The sequence below is a fragment of the Henckelia pumila genome, chromosome 1 (genome assembly GCF_033568475.1).
Source record: "Henckelia pumila isolate YLH828 chromosome 1, ASM3356847v2, whole genome shotgun sequence".
NCBI lineage: Eukaryota > Viridiplantae > Streptophyta > Magnoliopsida > Lamiales > Gesneriaceae > Henckelia > Henckelia pumila.
In genome coordinates this window covers 82,182,788-82,201,699 of record NC_133120.1, presented here as the reverse complement: position 1 = coordinate 82,201,699, position 18,912 = coordinate 82,182,788, and the positions used below count along the sequence as shown (strand labels likewise).

At 34.1% G+C, this 18,912-nt stretch overlaps 2 protein-coding genes across 2 annotated transcripts; both read right to left on the bottom strand.

Annotated features, from left to right (window-relative positions):
- Window positions 1-189: 189 nt before the first annotated feature.
- Window positions 190-2,813, bottom strand: LOC140875505 (uncharacterized). The gene is made up of 6 exons (XM_073279207.1): window positions 2,335-2,813; window positions 1,475-1,586; window positions 1,309-1,402; window positions 1,048-1,225; window positions 894-963; window positions 190-715 (listed from the first exon to the last, which is right to left on the bottom strand). Exons 1-6 carry the CDS (start codon window positions 2,727-2,729, stop codon window positions 404-406), a joined length of 1,161 nt encoding a protein of 386 aa, XP_073135308.1. The 5' UTR covers window positions 2,730-2,813; the 3' UTR covers window positions 190-403.
- An 8,017-nt stretch (window positions 2,814-10,830) lies between these two features.
- LOC140866376 (secreted RxLR effector protein 161-like) lies at window positions 10,831-11,514 on the bottom strand. The gene has a single exon (XM_073271356.1). The coding sequence runs from the start codon at window positions 11,512-11,514 to the stop codon at window positions 10,831-10,833; it is 684 nt and encodes a 227-aa protein (XP_073127457.1).
- Window positions 11,515-18,912: the final 7,398 nt, after the last annotated feature.

Here is an 18,912-nt window from a genome sequence, read left to right as displayed (position 1 = left end):
GAACAACACTCGCCCTAAAATTTTCTTAACAATTTTGTGAAAGAAAAATTTATAATCACTTATTTTTAAAAGTTGTAAACGCTAATAGTTATGATATATAATTTTGGGACCGGAACTGAAGTGGGACTGCTATTGAGCTAGCTAGATGATGTAGTCCGCTAGTCGCTACTCAACAATAAATAGTCGATATTTGTGAAATAATCTTTCGAAAATTCAAGTTTATCATTCACTCGTTACTACAGGTATACTTGGCTATTTTCAGCTTCGTATATAAAAATCTGAGAAAACAGAACATTGGTGGTGGTTATCGTGATTGATACACAATTCCATCCCTATGCAACATGTGATGTATATATATATACAGTTGTTGAATCAAGAATAGGATTCCGAAAACATTCGTGCATTAAGAAGATGGAAGATTAGCCAGCCAAGGAAGCAGTTTCTCATGGACCAAGTCAGGCCTATCATCATGAGGGCAATGTCCAACACCTTCCAACAAGTACAGATTAACATTTGGTAGTCGAGCCGGCAACGACGCAAAGTATTTCCCCACTGGTCCGTCTATCGGAGTCAGAGGATCCAGATCACCCCACAGCACCAAAATAGGTAAGCTAATATTCGGCATCAACTGCACTGGATTCGGTCCCGGTGGCCCTGTCACGATTGAAATGAAGGCATCCAGAGCTCCTTCATCCTCCGCTGGTCTCCGAATAATCTGACATTTTTTAAGAAACACACACACACATTTCTAAAATAAAATAAAAAAGAAGGTTGATAGGGAATAAATCTAAACATCTTCAAGAAGTCTTGGGTAATTTCTTCAAAATTCGAAAACCGGATGTGCCTAAACCACAGAAATGCAGATAACAGATGTGGTAACAAGAAACAATTACCTCAACAAGGTCTTCATCCACGTTTTCCTTGTTTCCATAGGCAGACAACAATATGCTTCTCAAATTATTGCTGCATCATATGGGAAAAACAACATTCGTTTATTGGTTTTCCTATTACGCAGACACGACGCAAAACACAATCAACTAAATATACCTTTGTCTGATTCGATTGAACAAAGAAGCAGCAATTCCTCTTTGTACCAATAACAAATCGATAAGCCAAAGCAAAGGAAAGAATAGCTTTATCCTCCAGTCATCTACTATCGCCTTGTTGTTCATACCACCAGCACAGTTAAACAGCACAAGCCCTTTCACCAGGTAGTTAGCAGACTCTGTTCGAGTAAAATTGAACTTAAATTGTAAAAACCAAGTCCTAACATAGAACTAGACAGTAAAATAAGAAAATTCATCACACCTGAAGCAGCAATAACACAAGCAAGGCTACCAATCGAGTTCCCCAGTAGTACAGTTGGCTTTTGAACAATTTCATCCAAGAAATCTAGTATCAACTGTCCATATGTTTTTAATGTTTAGTACTTACTAGCCGCATACAAAGTCACAAATTACGTTGAAATATTCACCTCAGCCCAAACTTCCATAGAATAAGCAAAACCAACTGGCTTTTGCGAAGCACCAAAACCTAAGAGATCGATGGAGTAAACCATATGACTTTCAGCAAGTACGGGGATATTCCTGAAATGGCAGAATAATAGCGATTATAATGATGTTATATTTATGTAGTGTGGGAGAGTTTCTAGGAATCACTTGTCGCTTTTCCTTAACAAAATTTTCTCTCCCAACACTACCTTAACACGAAAATGCCACTAAAGATGACAGGGCAAGTCCAAAAATGAGGAGTCATATTTGCATGATTGCCTCCTTTACTTCATTATACTCCAAGTTATATTGAGCCATTATACATATGCATATTAAGCAAACAACATAACAGAAAAAGACTCGGTACACCGTGCTGTCCTACACCATGATTCATGCATAAGTGTTCATCTGCTCTGCAGCTGACAACCTGATGCAAGAGGACTCCTAAGAAAATAGATGAAGAAGATAGAATTGGGGCAAGAAATGAGAGTATCTTATTAGTTTGAATAACAATATGCATAGTCATTTATTTCTAATTACTTCCTCCTATTTGTATTCAACATTTATAAGTTATAACTACTACTATCAACTAACTCACAAAAACTACCTCACTTTTAACTTCTTCGGGTTGTACGGCCCTTTTCACTCAAGCAAGCAAAAAGACTAGGGGAGGATCAAATTTCTGAAATCTACTTCTTTCAAAGACTAATATAATCTTCGCTAGCCGACTCCAATTAAAACTATTCTCAGGTAAAATTTCATAGTAATCGGCCTTAAATCTCAATCAAAGATACTCAAAACAGAAAAAGTTGTTTCTTTTCAAGCAAAAAAATCTAAAACTTACCTGCGCCAATGAGCAATGGAAGCACCGAAACCGTGAACCAGAAGCAGGGGAGGATTCGTGGAAGCATTGTCACAATCAGCTTCTGGGTATACCAAGTAATTAATGTTATATCCTTTCCAGACCCATGTCCTGCACTTTGCGTCTATCTCCTTCACCTCCAAAGGCGGAGGTAAATCCACACCCGTTTCGCTCGGCACGACCACCATGGTGGAGGCGGCGGAGACCTTAGCACAGTTGATGACAGAAACAGGATTCTTGGACATAAGATAGGAAGAAAAGTTAACTGAGGAGTGTGAATTACATGTGGGATTGAGCTGTCTTCGTGTGCAAGTCATCAATGGTGGCAATGGAGGAGAAAAGACACAGGGAGCCGCTCCATTTGCAGCCAAACCCATGAATTTTTTTGTAGTTCGCGTAGGATCGAGAATGGAGAGCTGAAAATTTTCGCAACCACCAGTTTTTGTTGTGCAGGAAATTTTACTTTTTTTGTTTTTTGAAGACTCCAGGAAATTATATTTTTCAACTAGATTGACTGCAAAAACAGTGTGTACTATTCACCTTGTTCCTTCTCAATAACATAAAGAGTTATTTGCACCAAACATCCTGTAAAATATTGAAAATGCATATTTCTCCTTTACAAAATTTTAATAAGTATTTTCAACCCTAATCTTTTAAAAAATTAACACACTCGCTCCTTCAAATGAGTGATTGTTGCGCATGCGCCCCTCATGAGACTGAACAAATATTTTGATATTTTTTTTGCACCAAATACCCCTGTGAAATATTAAAAATGCATATTTGACCTCTGTGAAAATACTTTTAAATTTATTCAAACCATAATACACAATTTTTAATAAAATCTAATTATAAATATTTAGCAAACATTTTTTGTTTTATTAATTTTTATTTTTTATTTTAAATATATTATCATTAATTAATTATTTTCTAAAAAATATTATTTTTTTTACATGTTATCATTATTTTATTAAACTCACTTCGTATTTCCAAATTTTTCATTAAACATGCATTCATAAACAAGTATTTAAATAATTTCAAGTTCCAAAATATTGAACTAAACTGATAAATTCAAACATATTGATTTTTTTTATTTAGGACTATATATTATTGAACCAAAATTTAAATTTTTCGAGAATATGCATTGCACAATTTGTAATAAATAATAAAAAAATAACATGTTTATATAATTCTAAATCGAAAAAGTAACATTCATAAACTTATCATTTGGTTCAATATGTTGGTATTTTTAGATATTTAAATTCTTATTTATGAATCAGGTTTAATGGAGAAGTTGAAAATACGAAGTGATTTGATAAAATAATGATAACGAGATAAAGTAATAATTTTTTTAGAAATAAATTAATTATAATTTATTTTAGAAAAATATTTTATAATTAGATATTAATAAATATTGTTTATTATTATTTAATGAAAATTCTGCAATGCATTTTAAAAAATTTAGATTTTAGTTCAAAAATCTATAATCCTAAATTGAAAAGTAATATGCATGAACTTATCATTTTGATTTAATATTTTGGTACTTTTAGGTATTTAAATCTCGTTTATGAATGCATTTTTAATGGAGAAGTTAAAACAAGAAGAAAGTTTGATAAAATAATGATAACAAAATAAAATAATAATATTTTTTAGAAAACAATTATATAATCATAATAAATTAAAAATTAAAAATAAAATTAATAAAATAAAAAATGTTTGCTAAATATTTATAATTAGATTTTATTAAAAATTGTGTATTATGAGTTGAATAGATATAAAAATTATTTTCACAGGGGTTAAATATGCATTTTTAATATTTCACAGGGGTATTTGGTGCAAAAAAAATATTAAAATCTTTGCCCAGTCGCATGAGGGGCGCGTGCACAACAATCACTCATTTGAAGGGCGAGTGTGCTAATTTTTTAAAAGGTTAGGGTTGAAGATGCCTATTAAAATTTCACAAGGGAGAAGTATACATTTTCAATATTTCACATGGGTGTTAGGTGCAAATAACTCATAATATAAATGATGATCACCTCAAAAAAATAAGGGGAAGGGATATATATTTTCTTTTTGTAAAAAATCAAGTACATTCAATCTAATATAAAAAGTAAAACTCAAAATGTTTTATTGTAAGAGGTTTTATGGCTGATTTTTAAAAGTCAATATTTTAAATACATTTAATTTTACATATAAGAATGTTCACTTTTATTTTGGAGGTGTTGCATTTAACCCGATTATTACTACACAATGCTTAAAAACATAAATACATAGTAACGTTATAGTTTAAAAAAAAAAAAAAAAGTAACGTTATAATCTCTCTTGTCTGTTCACTTCTTTTTTAATGTTAAATTGATTAGATAAAATGATGCCCGGGACATCTGTTTGTTTTTTTTTTTTTAATGAGTGATGGTATATATGTTTTAATTAATACGTGTACATAAATTCTCGCGTCATAAAAAATTAAATATAAAATTTTTATTTGTCAAAATTTCGTACATAAATTCTTGCGTCATAAAAAATTCAGTATAAAAATTTTATTTGTCAAAATTTCTTAATACATTGAATACAAAATCTGTTAAGATTGAAATATGTGTAAAGGGGGGGTGAATACACAATTAAAAAATTTCAGAGTACTTAGATCTGATTTGTTAGAATCAGATGAAAGTTTTATTTGCTTAAAACTTTTGATTTGCTTGAAAGATTCTGACCAAGTCAGGCGGAAGTAATCTTCCTTGCAGATTGAACACTTATAAGAACTAATGCAGATGAAATGGAATAAAAGCAGTAGAGAGATAGATTTGTTTCTGGATGTTTGGAGATGAATTCTCCTACGTCACCCCTTCTTCTGTTTCCAGAAGAATTCCACTAGAAGACTTTGATTTATACAATCCCTTTGTACAAATCCAATCCAATCAATCTTTTGAAAGGAACTCCTAGCAATATTCTAACTCAAAGCAAAACAACTTTTCTACTTAAAGTTTACAAAATGAAGCAACAGAGTATGCTTCGTTGATTTGATCTGGAAAGCTATATGACTTTGATCTGGATCGAATTGAAATATTTCTTTGAGCTTTGATCGATCTGGGAGATATTATAACTCAGAGTATCGAGACTTTGATCTGATAAGTTTCCGAGTTTGAGTGAAGGCTATTTCAAAATTCGATTGCTTTGTAATTTTCACTCCTTGGTCTCGTAACTTCAATCTTCGAAATACTTGTATATATAGTCATCAAAAAGTAATCAGTGAGCCGCCAACACTTTCTGATTTTGAGCCGCCAGCATATCTCATAAATGGCTCACAAATCTTGACTTAGAGTGAAGGCCGATCAACGTTCAAAATCTCATTAAATGAGTTTGTCGTTTTCTTCAATGATAGCAACGGGTAGATTTCTGACAAGGCTTCGATCTGGTTGTTGACCATTTTAGATCTTGTGTCAATCGCTCCGGTGTAGTTTGATCTGCATCACGTTACTTTGATCTGGAAACTTTCATAGAGATCTTTATTCTTTAATATTTGATGGGTCCGATTAATTTATTTACTTGGTTTTGTTTTGACTTTGTAATCACCGAAATTTTAGAGTTTGATTCTCCAACAATTTCTCCCTTTTTGGTGATGTCAAAACCAAGTTAATATCCGGATTGAAAATATGAAGACTATCATCGAATAAATTTTCAAGAAGATTTCTGTCATAGATCAAATAAAATTTTAGACAAAATAAATGTTGAAAATTAATAGTTCCTTGACTTGATCTTCTTGTATTTGCTTTTCTTCTGATCTGAGAGTTTTTACTTCTTTCCCTTGCCTTTGGCTCTTGACTCAGTAACGTTTTCCCCCTTTTTGGCATCACCATGCTCGGATAAAAGATCCACGATAACAGTGAGCTGGGTACCAAAAGTGACATGAATCTGCTTGTTATTAGCTTCAGTGGAGGCTTCTAGACTGTCAAGCTTCCGAAGAATATTTAGATATTCTGCAGTGTGTTGCTTTCGAACGTACATAACAGATTCACTTACGTTGTTTACCATTGCCAGCACATGTGATTTGAAATCACGAAGCTCAGTAGAAGTTTGTAGCTGATTAACTTGCAATTCACCAACAATAGCAGATAATTGGGTGAGTGAATCAGTCAAGCTTTGGTCTGGACTGACTTGAATCGATCGAGAAGAGGAAGGTGCTGCATCTTCAGAAGAAGTGAAACCGCAGAGTTGAAGTTTCGTAGCAGAGACATCAGAAGAAATAAGTGCAGTATTCTCCATAAATTCTGATGTTTTATCTGGATCTGTGATAGAGATCTCTGAGATGGATAGACTAGGTAAGCTCATCTTATCTTTGAGCATAATGGCAAAAGGTTTGAACATACTATGAAGAATATCAGGCCTGACTATCTTATGAATAGGAGGCAGATCTATTACCAAATGTTCAGAAGATCCTCTTATCAGAGAATCATCAGATAAGCCAGAATTTTGCTCTGTCATGGGAACAAAAGGTACCAGTGCTGTGTTCGGATCAATAGCAAAAGTATCTTCTCGTTCTGGAGAGTCCATGACGATATCCTCAATAAGAAAGTCATTCGAAATAGAAGCATCGATGAATAATTCATCTGCAACTTGATCTGCAACATTTTCTTCAGCAACGATATTAGTTTCAAAAGGTGGAGTGTTGGAGATCGTAGATGCAGCTAAGGGTACTTCTAATTCCTTCTCAGCAGAAGAATCAGGCTTGTCTGTATGGACAATTTGATCAGTTGAAGCTTCTTCGATAGTAGAAGGAATTAATGGTTCTTTGACTTGAAAATCCTTAGCAGACTGGTCTGTGAGAACATCAGCGATGATCGATGGTTCTTCTGAAACAAGAGTATCCTTAACTGAAGAGATGCTTGAATTGAGAGGGTCGGCCGATAGAATAACATCATCTATCAGAGATAGTTCATCTGCTACAGAAGTGAAAGATGAAGGTTGGTCTTTGACTGATGCTTCGGATGGAAATTCTTGTCTCATAAGATAAAATTTTCCTGACATCAAGTTTGCATCATTCTCCAATTGGTTAAAGGCAGCTGTTTTATCAAATATATTCAGACTGATTGGATTGAATTTTGCTCTCTCTGTTCGAATGTGCTTTAGAAGAGTATTTTCCTGTAGTCTAAGATGAATAAACTCTCTTCTGCTCAAGGCTCTATAAATTATCTTAGTTTCAGCCCATTCAAGAATTTTCTCTTCAAGTGCAGCAATTCTGTCCAGTGTCTTTGATTCCTTGATGTGAGAAAAATGATCCTCAGTCCGATGAAAAACCCATTTATCAAAGAACTTAATTTTTATATTCACATCTTTGATGATATGTTCAGCAGTCATATCAATAATTCTTTGAATGTTGGATAACATATTTGGAGCAACATCAGGCTTTTTGAAGAATCCAGATTGAAGTACAGAGATGTTGAGCTGAGTCACTGGTGGAACAATTTGTTCTACCAAGGAGAGTGGAATAGCTGGAATCGGTGCCGGTTGAAGAGGCAGTGGAATTCGAGGATGAAACCTTACTATCCTTCTTCTTTTCTGAGGATGAGGTGGGATAATGGCAGCAAGGGTAACTTGATCCGATTCAGAAGATTCGGATTCAGATGAATAAATCACATCTTTCCGCTTTGCTATAGTCTTTCTTCTCGGGATTGTTCTTTTCGGAGGCGTAGCTTCCTTTGGTGATGAGATGACCAGGGATTCTGATTCATCTTGAAGCGTTAAATCTTCAATTTCATCCGAATGAGATGAACCACGTTTGAAGATAATTAGCTTCTTAGCTTTGTATACATCAATGGCTCTTTTATTTAAAGTTTTGTGCGGATGAAGTGCAGATGAGGGTCCCAGATGGACATTCAGATCGTTCAAAATATCTCCGATTTGAACTGCAAATCCTTGTGATTGTTCTGTAGGTGCATTTATCATAGCAGATAGAATATTGAACAGAACAACAGACCAATTCACGGAAATACCAGCAGATATAGCAACCATAACGTCAAATTTCTCAGATGTAATTGCATCGAAAGAACCTGCTTTGGCCAGAAGAGATTTGGCCACGATATCGTGCAGAATTCTGAATTCCATCTTCAATTCCTTCTTCTTGCAAGGAATGCGGATTGGCTTGTTGGTCAAGGAGTACATGCTCTTCATCTGCCTCTTTGTTTCAGCAGATATTGAAGAAAAATCAGCAATTCCCTGTCTTGGCAGATCAAACGAAGAAGTAAACAGGGTAGAGGTGATCCGGACATATTCTCTACCAAGACTTGCAGAGATGGAATCTTTTTCAACTTTGGCTGTCTGGAAAAATTTGGGTAGGGCTTGCTTGTAAAGCAATTTCCCGCCCACGAGAAATTTTCGCAGCCCAGATGCTTCAACTGTTCTGAACATATCCACCATTCCTTGATCGGTGAGATCGAATATGGTGTGGAAATCGATGAGAAGAACATTTTGGGTAATGGGTGTCATTGTGTTCCTGCAAGATCGAAAGAAGAAAAGTGCGAGATATCTGTTCTTTTCGAAAGAGAAGCAATTTTAGGGCTCAGAACAATACTAAGTGTAAAAAAAATTTTAGTCGATAAGTTTTAAAACCTAGCACGTGATAGATGACGTAAGCAACGATTCAAATTCAAAAAGTTGCGGCTGATGGGACAAGTACACACGCGGTTAAAAAAAATGTTTGGGAATACGAAAAGACAGTAAAAATAAAAAAATACGAAAATAAATCTCTTTTAAATAGGTCACTCTGATGTATATGCCGAATATCCTATTTCTAAATCAAAGCATAAGATATAGATAAAGAATGAGTTCTCATCTGTCTGTCGAGGAATTTAAGGAAGAACTTCAGGAATTTATCCTGAAATGGGTAATGCGTGTCTGGTTCAAATTGGAGGAGATTCGGATGTATCACCAGGCTCCATTTCCTCCACGCAAGCACGAGGATGTTTGCGAACTTGAAGATCGCAAAGACAAGTATAAGGAGTTGCTAGGTGCCATAAGCGTTGGGGAGATCCTCTCGAATCAAGGAGTATCTTATCTGATGTACAGGAAGGAGGTGAAAGTCCTCACTCATCTGATCAATGCAGGTGAGTTTAAAGGGAGACACTTTGATCCGGTTGGATTGGAGTGGTTGAACAAATGTCGTCTGCATGCTGATGTGAGAAAGAGGGTCTGGGGGCCAATGAGGAGAAATCTAGATGATTAGGTTGGTATGAAAAATGTAACGAAGCACTTTTGAATTATGCAAAGAAATATTATGTTTATCTTATATGATTTGTGTTTTGTGTGTGCAATTGATACTTGTAGCAAATCACGTATGAGATCTTTAAACAATATCAGATCAAAAGAACATATTAAACAAATAATATTTCGACTAAACGTTTCATCTTTAGTCAGATGAAAGATTGAAAGTCAGATGAAAAGTCACCTAAAGACAGAGATAAAAAAAAATGATGGAGTGTTAAGGGTTACGAAGAAGAATACACAAAAGATAAGATAACTGTGATTAGACATGATGTCTGTGAAATAGTCTGTGACTTATCAACTTTTGCAATAAAGTCAAAAAGGAATAGGAAAGGTTTTGAGAATCTCAAGAATGATTATCACGATCTAGGCAGATCAAATTAAAGTCTCGCAATAAATAAGCAGAGGATGATTGGACGTTTTAAACATATTGAAGCTGTCGAAGTCCTTTCATTTATTTAAATGTTCCTATAAGAAGCAGAGTTAGAAGACATTTTAGCAAAACATAATTTGAAACAGCAAGAGTAAATGGCGAGAGAGAATGATAACACCGTTGTTGAGCAAGAGTATGAGATCCGAAAGGATCTATACAGAAGAAGAGTGTTTGAGCGAGGAATGAAGATGTGGCATTTCCTTGATTCTCTACGCTCTCCTCACCGTGCTAACCTTCCTTCATTGTCTCCTGCAATGCGTCGCAGGAATTATGCAAGAATGCGTTGGTGTAAATTTATGCTTGATACATAGAATTTTTGAGATGTCTTGAAGTCATCTGGAGTTCATCTGTGCATTCTCCTTGCAGAGCGAGATGAGATGCAGAACATTTGCTTTGAAGATGACGTCTGCAATGGTCAAGGCTCCCTAAGCGCTTGGATGATCAACTGGAGCCTAGAGATGCGAAGTAGGATAGATCTAGCTCATGTAAACTATGAAGCGAATTAATGCGTAGTAGAATAGATCTGTTAAGATATGTACTGGAACGAGCAGTTTTAAAAAAAAATTAAATATTCCCCCTAAACATGTGCTTAATCTATTCAATATTAATTAAGCCAAGAACATTTCGAAAATAAGAAAACTTAGCGTCGGGTAGAGGTTTGGTGAAAATATCGGCAACTTGCAGATCGGTTGAGACATGTTCCAGACAAACATCTTTCTTCTGGACATGATCTCGGATGCAATGGTGACGAATGTCAATATGCTTTGTTCTGGAATGTAGAACTGGATTGTATGTTATAGCAATTGCACTTGTATTATCACAAAAATTGGTGCTTCAGATGAATTAACACCAAAATCTCTGAGTTGCTGTTGGATCCAGAGCAATTGTGCACAACAACTTCCAGCTGCTAAATATTCTGATTCTGCTGTAGAAGTAGCAATGGAAGTTTGTTTCTTACTAAACCAAGAAATAAGTCTATCACCAAGAAATTGACAAGTCCCACTTGTGCTTTTACGATCAATTCTGCAACCTGCGTAATCTGCATCTGAGTAACCAATTAGATTAAAGCTAGAATCTTTTGGATACCATAAACCAACATGCTGAGTTCCCTTAAGGTATTTTAGGATTCTCTTTGCAGCAATATAGTGAGATTGCTTCGGACCAGATTGAAATCTTGCACACAGACCAACTGAGAACATAATGTCCGGTCTGCTTGCTGTCAGATAGAGTAAGGAACCTATAAGCCCTCTGAATAAAGTTTGATCTACTGAGGGTCCAACTTCATCTTTATCCAATTTGATTGAAGCACTCATTGGAGTACTAGCTGCAGAGCAATTCTTCATTCCAAACTTCTTTAGAAGTTCTTTTGTATATTTGACATGGTTAATGAATATCCCTTTTTCCATCTGTTTGACTTGCAATCCCAGAAAAAATGTTAGTTCTCCCATCATGCTCATTTCGAATTTGTCCTGGATCATCTTAGAAAACTTTTTGCATAATTTGGGGTTAGATGACCCAAATATGATATCATCAACATATATTTGTACTAATAACGTATGATCGCCTTGGACAAATTTAAAAAGAGTTTTATCTACAGAACCAATAGTAAAACCATGATCATTGAGAAAAAGTGAAAGAGTATCATACCAAGCTCGTGGAACTTGTTTTAACCCATAAAGAGCTTTATCCAGTTTGAACACATGATCTGGATAAATTTGGCTTTTGAAACCTGGGGGTTGTTCCACAAATACTTCTTCTTGGAGAAGACCATTGAGAAACGCACTTTTAACATCCATCTGGAATACCTTAAAGTCCTTGAAAGCAGCATAAGCAAGAAATATTCTAATAGCTTCAAGTCTAGCAACAGGGGCAAATGATTCATCAAAATCAATACCCTCTTCTTGTCTGTAACCCTGTGCTACAAGTCGAGCCTTATTTCTTATTACATTACCACTTTCATTGAGTTTATTTTTAAAAACCCATCTAGTTCCTATTATAGATTTATCTGAAGGTCTAGGAACTAAATGCCAGACAGAGTTTCTTTCGAATTGGTTCAATTCATCTTGCATGGCTTCTATCCAACTACTGTCAAGAAGAGCTTCTTCGACTTTCTTAGGTTCTATATGAGAGATAAAAGCAGCATGTATAAATTCATTAATCATCTGACCTCTGGTTCTCAAAGGTGCAGATGGATTACCTATTACCAAGTTTGGTGGATGAGTCTTGGACCATCTGTAATTTGGACCAAGTTGATCTGTATTTCCTTGTTGATCTTGATCATTGTTATGTGCAATATGATCTGTGTTTGTTATGATCTCATTCTCAACTGGTGGTTCGTCTGGTCTTTGTTCTTCAGTTTGATCTGGTTCATATAGAACATTTTGTATAATCTGGATTTCTTCTTCATCATCTGTGACAAGCTTTGAATCTTCTATTCTGTTACTAAGATCATTTAAGCTTGAAGATTCATTAGTAACAGATGTCTCATCAAAAACAATGTGAACTGATTCTTCAACTATCAGAGATTTAGTATTAAATGCTCGATAAGCTTTACTAACAGATGAGTATCCAAGAAACAAACCAGCATCTGATCTGACATCAAGTGCAGTCAGATGAGTCTTACCATTGTTGTGAATGAAGCATTTGCAACCAAATACCTTGAAGTAGGATACCACTGGAACTTTACCATACCAGATCTCATAAGGTGTTTTTCCAATTTTCTTATTAATCATTGATCTATTCTGATTATAACACGCTGTATTTACAGCTTCTGCCCAAATTTTTTGAGAAATACCTGAATCAGCAATCATTGTTCTAGCAGCTTCCTTTAGAGTTCTATTTCTCCTTTCTGCAACACCATTTTGTTGTGGTGTTCTAGCTGCCGAATACTCATGCTTGATTCCATGATTTTCAAGATACGTAGACAGAGTTTGATTTGTAAACTCGGTTCCTCTGTCACTTCTAATTTTATCAATCGATTGAGATTTCTCATTTTGAAGTCTTAAAAGAATTTTAATCAATTGAGTGGCAATTTGATCTTTGGATTTTAAAAATACCACCCAAGTGAATCTTGAGAAATCATCAACAATAACCAAGGTATATTTCATTCCCCCTAAGCTTGTTACTGGTATAGGACCAAAGAGATCCATGTGCAATAGTTCTAAGCTTTTGAAAGATGATTTATAACCTTTGTTTTTGAAAGTTGATCTGATCTGCTTACCTAGTTGGCAGGAAGAACAAATTTTATCTTTTGAAAACTCGATTTTAGGCAGACCTGTAACCAATTCATGTTTACTCAGATTGGCTAAAGCTTTGAAGTTCAAGTGATTGAGTCTCTTGTGCCATAACCAATTTTGGTTCATCTTTGATGCTATCAAGCAGACTGAAGTGTTTGGTTGATCCAACCAATTGACTCTATAAGTATTTCCATTTCTTTCTCTTGTCATAATGATTAGTCCAGATTGATCTTTTACATTGCAAGTGTGCTTTTGAAATTCTACGAAGTAATCATAGTCACATAATTGACTAATACTAATCAGATTGTATTTCAAATTCTCTACGAGTAATACATCTTTTATGTGAATATTTCTATGGATAAGCTTACCCTTACCCATGGTTATACCTTTAGAGTTATCTCCGAAAGTGATCTTAGGTCCTGATCCTGGAATATATTCAGATAGCATTCTTCTGTCTCCTGTCATATGCCTTGAGCATCCACTATCCAAGTACCATACTATTTGTTTGATTAATTCGCCTTTGTTTTCCTACAAAAAGAAAATAAAATAACTTTGGTCCTCATTCCTACTTGGGTCCACGCTGGATTAATCTCTTTGGAATCCATACTTGGATTATCCTTACAGACTTTCCATTATGCTGTCCTTTGGGAATGACATATTTATTTGATGACCATTGTGCATTGTGCTGTGTGTGCCAAGTGTTATGATCAGATCGATTATTCCTATTTGACTTCCAATATTTCATATTCGAGCTGTTAGATTGTGGTTTATGTTGAGTTGGTGAAGTTCTTTGTCTTTCCGAACCATTTCTAGACCAATTTTATCTAGGTTTAGTCCATCCTGACTTAGATCTATCTGGCTCAACATATCCCAGTCCTCTGTGTATGAGTTTGCTCTGATGAGATATTGAATATGTCATAGGAACCTCAGGTTCATATATCGTGCTGGATCTCACAAACTTTAAATACTTTAAGTTTTTATTCTCCAGACATGATTGAGTGGTTGAAGTAGATGAACTTCCTTCATTTGTGCTGTAGCCTAAGCCAGATTTATCTCCAGCTTGCTTTTGCATTCCAGTAAGTTTATCTAAGGATATCGATGCTTTATTCCAAGAATTTACTAGATCTGTTAATCTCTGATTTTCAGATAAAGTTTCTTGTAGCTTACTTCTCATATCATTGTTCTCGGTCATCAACAAATTTATCTGAGCTTTTAGACTGTCAGAGTACTCTTTCGAGTTACTTTGATCTGACTTATCTGTTGTGCTCTTTTCATTTATTCTGACTTCATCGAACTTTTGAGATAGTGTGCGATATTCAATGACCATCTCATTTAATGCATTAATAAGATCTTCCTTACTAAATTCATCAGAAGTAAAGTCAAGTACCTCTCCATCGTCTGGAATGTCAGCGTCATTAGCCATAAGATATTTGACAGCTTCATCTTCACTTTCACTTGACGATTCTTCTGAGTCGGATGAGGTGGAATCTGATTCTGCCCATTTGTTATTGCTTTCATCTGCTAATAGGGCTTTTTGTTCTTTCTTTCTGCTGAATCTTTTCTTTTCTTCTCTCGAATTCTTTTTGTATGAAGTTCTTTTCTCATCCTTCTTGGGTTTGGTACAATCGGCTATGAAGTGTCCTTCTTTTCCACAGTTGTAGCAAGCTCGATTTTCTTCAGCTGGTTCATTTGATTTGAAACTTGATCTGTTAGCTCTTTGGAAACTATTTTGATTCTTCCTCATGAATCTTCCAAATTTTTTTACAAATAGTGACATTGCATCACTACTGATTTGTTCTGCGGTCTTAGTTGCAGGAGTTTCATCTGCTGCAGTGAGAGCTTTGGTGACTTGTGATGTTGATGTGTCTTCCTCAGTTCGAATTCCCAGCTCGAATTCATAGGCTTTGAGGTCTGCAAATAAATCATGTAGTTCGATCTTATTGAGATCTTTGGATTCTCTCATAGCGACTGTCTTTACATCCCATTCTCGTGGCAGAGCTCTCATGACTTTGAGTACTACTTCACGATTGCTGTAACTCTTTCCAAGTGCATTTAGCTCGATCATAATGCTGCTGAATCTTTCATCAAATTCATTCATTGTTTCTCCTGATTTCATCTTGATATTGTCAAACTTTTGAATAGCCACCATGATTTTGTTCTCCTTCGTTTGATCATTTTCTTCACACAATTGAGTGAGCTTTTCCCATATTTCTTTGGCAGTAGTGCAGCTTTTGATCTTTCTAAACATGTTTTTGTCCAGAGTTTTGTATAGAATATCTCTGGCAACATTGTCAAGATTGGCTTTCCTTTTATCTTCAGAAGTCCATTCAGATCGAGGTTTTTCTATCATCTGAGGAGCACCTTCAGTAATAGCAACATCAGTGTTGACTTTCATAATCTTCATTGGTCCATCTGTTACAACGAACCACATATCATCATCCAGTGCTGATAGATGTGCCTGCATACGAATTTTTCAGTCATCATAATCTTCTTTTGAAAACTTAGGAATTTTACTAAACGATGTCATAGCTAAAGATGTCATAGATTAAGAGACGATTCAGGTGATAAGCAAGAACCTCTCTGATACCACTTGTTAGGATCGAAATATGTGTAGAGGGGGGGTGAATACACAATTAAAAAATTTCAGAGTACTTAGATCTGATTTGTTAGAATCAGATAAAAGTTTTATTTGCTTAAAACTTTTGATCTGCTTGAAAGATTCTGACCAAGTCAGGCGGAAGTAATCTTCCTTGCAGATTGAACACTTATAAGAACTAATGCAGATGAAATGGAATAAAAGCAGTAGAGAGATAGATTTGTTTCTGGATGTTCGGAGATGAATTCTCCTACGTCACCCCTTCTTCTGTTTTCAGAAGGATTCCACTAGAAGACTTTGACTTATAAAATCCCTTTGTACAAATCCAATCCAATCAATCTTTTGAAAGGAACTCCTAGCAATATTCTAACTCAAAGCAGAACAACTTTTCTACTTAAAGTTTACAAAATGAAGCAATAGAGTATGCTTCGTTGATTTGATCTGGAAAGCTATATGACTTTGATCTGGATCTAATTGAAATATTTCTTTGAGCTTTGATCGATCTGGGAGATATTATAACTCAGAGTATCGAGACTTTGATCTGATAAGTTTCTGAGTTTGAGTGAAGGCTATTTCAAAATTCGATTGCTTTGTAAGGTTCACTCCTTGGTCTCGTAACTTCAATCTTCGAAATACTTGTATATATAGTCATCAAAAAGTAATCAGTGAGCCGCCAACACTTTCTGATTTTGAGCCGCCAGCATATCTCATAAATGGCTCACAAATCTTGACTTAGAGTGAAGGCCGATCAACGTTCAAAATCTCATTAAATGAGTTTGTCGTTTTCTTCAATGATAGCAACGGGTAGATTTCTGACAAGGCTTCGATCTGGTTGTTGACCATTTTAGATCTTGTGTCAATCGCTCCGGTGTAGTTTGATCTGCATCACGTTACTTTGATCTGGCAACTTTCATAGAGATCTTTATTCTTTAATATTTGATGGGTCCGATTAATTTATTTACTTGGTTTTGTTTTGACTTTGTAATCACCGAAATTTTAGAGTTTGATTCTCCAACAAAATCTATCGATATAATAGCAAAATCTCATAATATATCCAAATATAAATATCAATTTATAAGATATTAGATTGCATTATTTTTAAAATCAGACAGGACCGACCGGTTTGACTGCGAAACGATCATGATATCTAGAGTTCAAAAATCGGTCGGAGCAACTTTGAATCGATAAACCTGTTTAAAATCGATTCGATATGTTAACCTATTATTTTTTAAAATAAAAGGTAATTATTTCTTATATCTCTTCCAAAAAAAAATTATTTTCTATATTTAAAATTTTTATTTTGGTAATTTATACATGATTATTTGGTTTTAAACTTTTTTTTAAAAAAATATATTTGAGTTTATTTTGATTTATTTCTTGTTTATAAAATATATAAATAATTGTAGTTGATATTTTGGTTATATATTGTTTAGATTTTAAAATTTTGTAAATATATATTTTTTATTATATATATACATATTTAATATTTTTTTAAATTTAAAATATATCAATTGTTATATTTAATTATTATTTTATATGATATACTAATATTTTGATCCGATTGTCTGGTTAAACCTTGTTTAATGGTTTATCAATTTAATTGGTTCGGTTATAGAAACACTGATTAATGTATATTTACTATTTTTCTTCTCTGTTTGTAAGCACAAAAATTATAATTTATAAAAAAATAAAAACAAAAAAAAAACATGTAGGTTTTCCTATATGGGCTTCAGTAGTTTGGGTCAGTCTGAAATAAAATATTGATATGAACTTTTGGTCTTCCTTAGAGGGTTTTAGAACTTCAGTTCATTTAGTTAAAAAGCCCATGTCTTAATGATTGGATATTCTAATGGAAATTGATGAATCTCCGTTTATGGAATATTCGGACAAAATCTTGACTTGAAGAGCTCTTTTCTGTTCCACTTATTCTCGGAAGGACCCATGTAAAAAGATTGGAAAAGGGCGATCCATTTCTCCACAGAATTGTGGTACCACTTTTCATTCTAAAAATTGAAGTCGTCTCGTTACCAGTTATAGTTTTTGATATATAAAAATTAATGTGAGATTATTTTATAGGTTAATTTTTTAAGATGAATCTTTCATCTGAATCGATCCATGACAAAATTATTACTTTTCACTACAAATATGAACCAACCAACTCGTCTCACGCATATAAATCCGTAAAATTATCTCATAAAATACATACTCAATAAAGCATCCCACATATACAAAATATTGTTTAAATGCGAAACGAGATTTCTTTGTTTAGTTTATATCATTTTCTGGCCGTGCGGATTTCGCGTAGAAAAATATTATATTTGTGATGTACGTAATGTTAGTGTTTTTTTAATCAATTAATTAGACAACAATTTACATACATACATACATACATACATATACATACATATACATATATATATATATATATTAACAATTTACATATATATGCATGTTACTCTATGAAGAATGTAACACAATACAAGTTTTTTTTTTAAAAAAAAATACTTCAATATAATTAATTATATCTTTAATTAAAATCACTTTGCACAAAAACATAGTTTCTAAAATATGCCTCCCTCGTTCCACTCTTAAATTTAGAATAAATGCAAGAAAATAAAATTCAGATATAAAATCTGATAGGAAAAAGAATTGCTTACAAATTAGTTATCTTTTTATAAATTTTTTGAATCAAAGATAATATAAATATGCAATACAAATATACAATGAGCCACTTTATTTGTGGTCGACTAACATAAACTATAGATATTAGATATAAAATTATTATTTGACATTAAAATTCAGTATGTATGAAACATAACAACTACCTTATAAACCCAGCTAATCCACTTGTATTGCATGACAGGGACATAAAGGAAGCATGGTGGTGCCCCCATTATTGTGCATTAATTTAATAACCATACAAACTTTGTCTTCTAGCCTTATTTTGCTTCGTCTTTAAGCGTTGAGTTAACATGATCATGATCACTCTTTTGATTTTAGAAGAAGAAAAAATAGTGGAGGAGATGATTTATATTAGTTATATT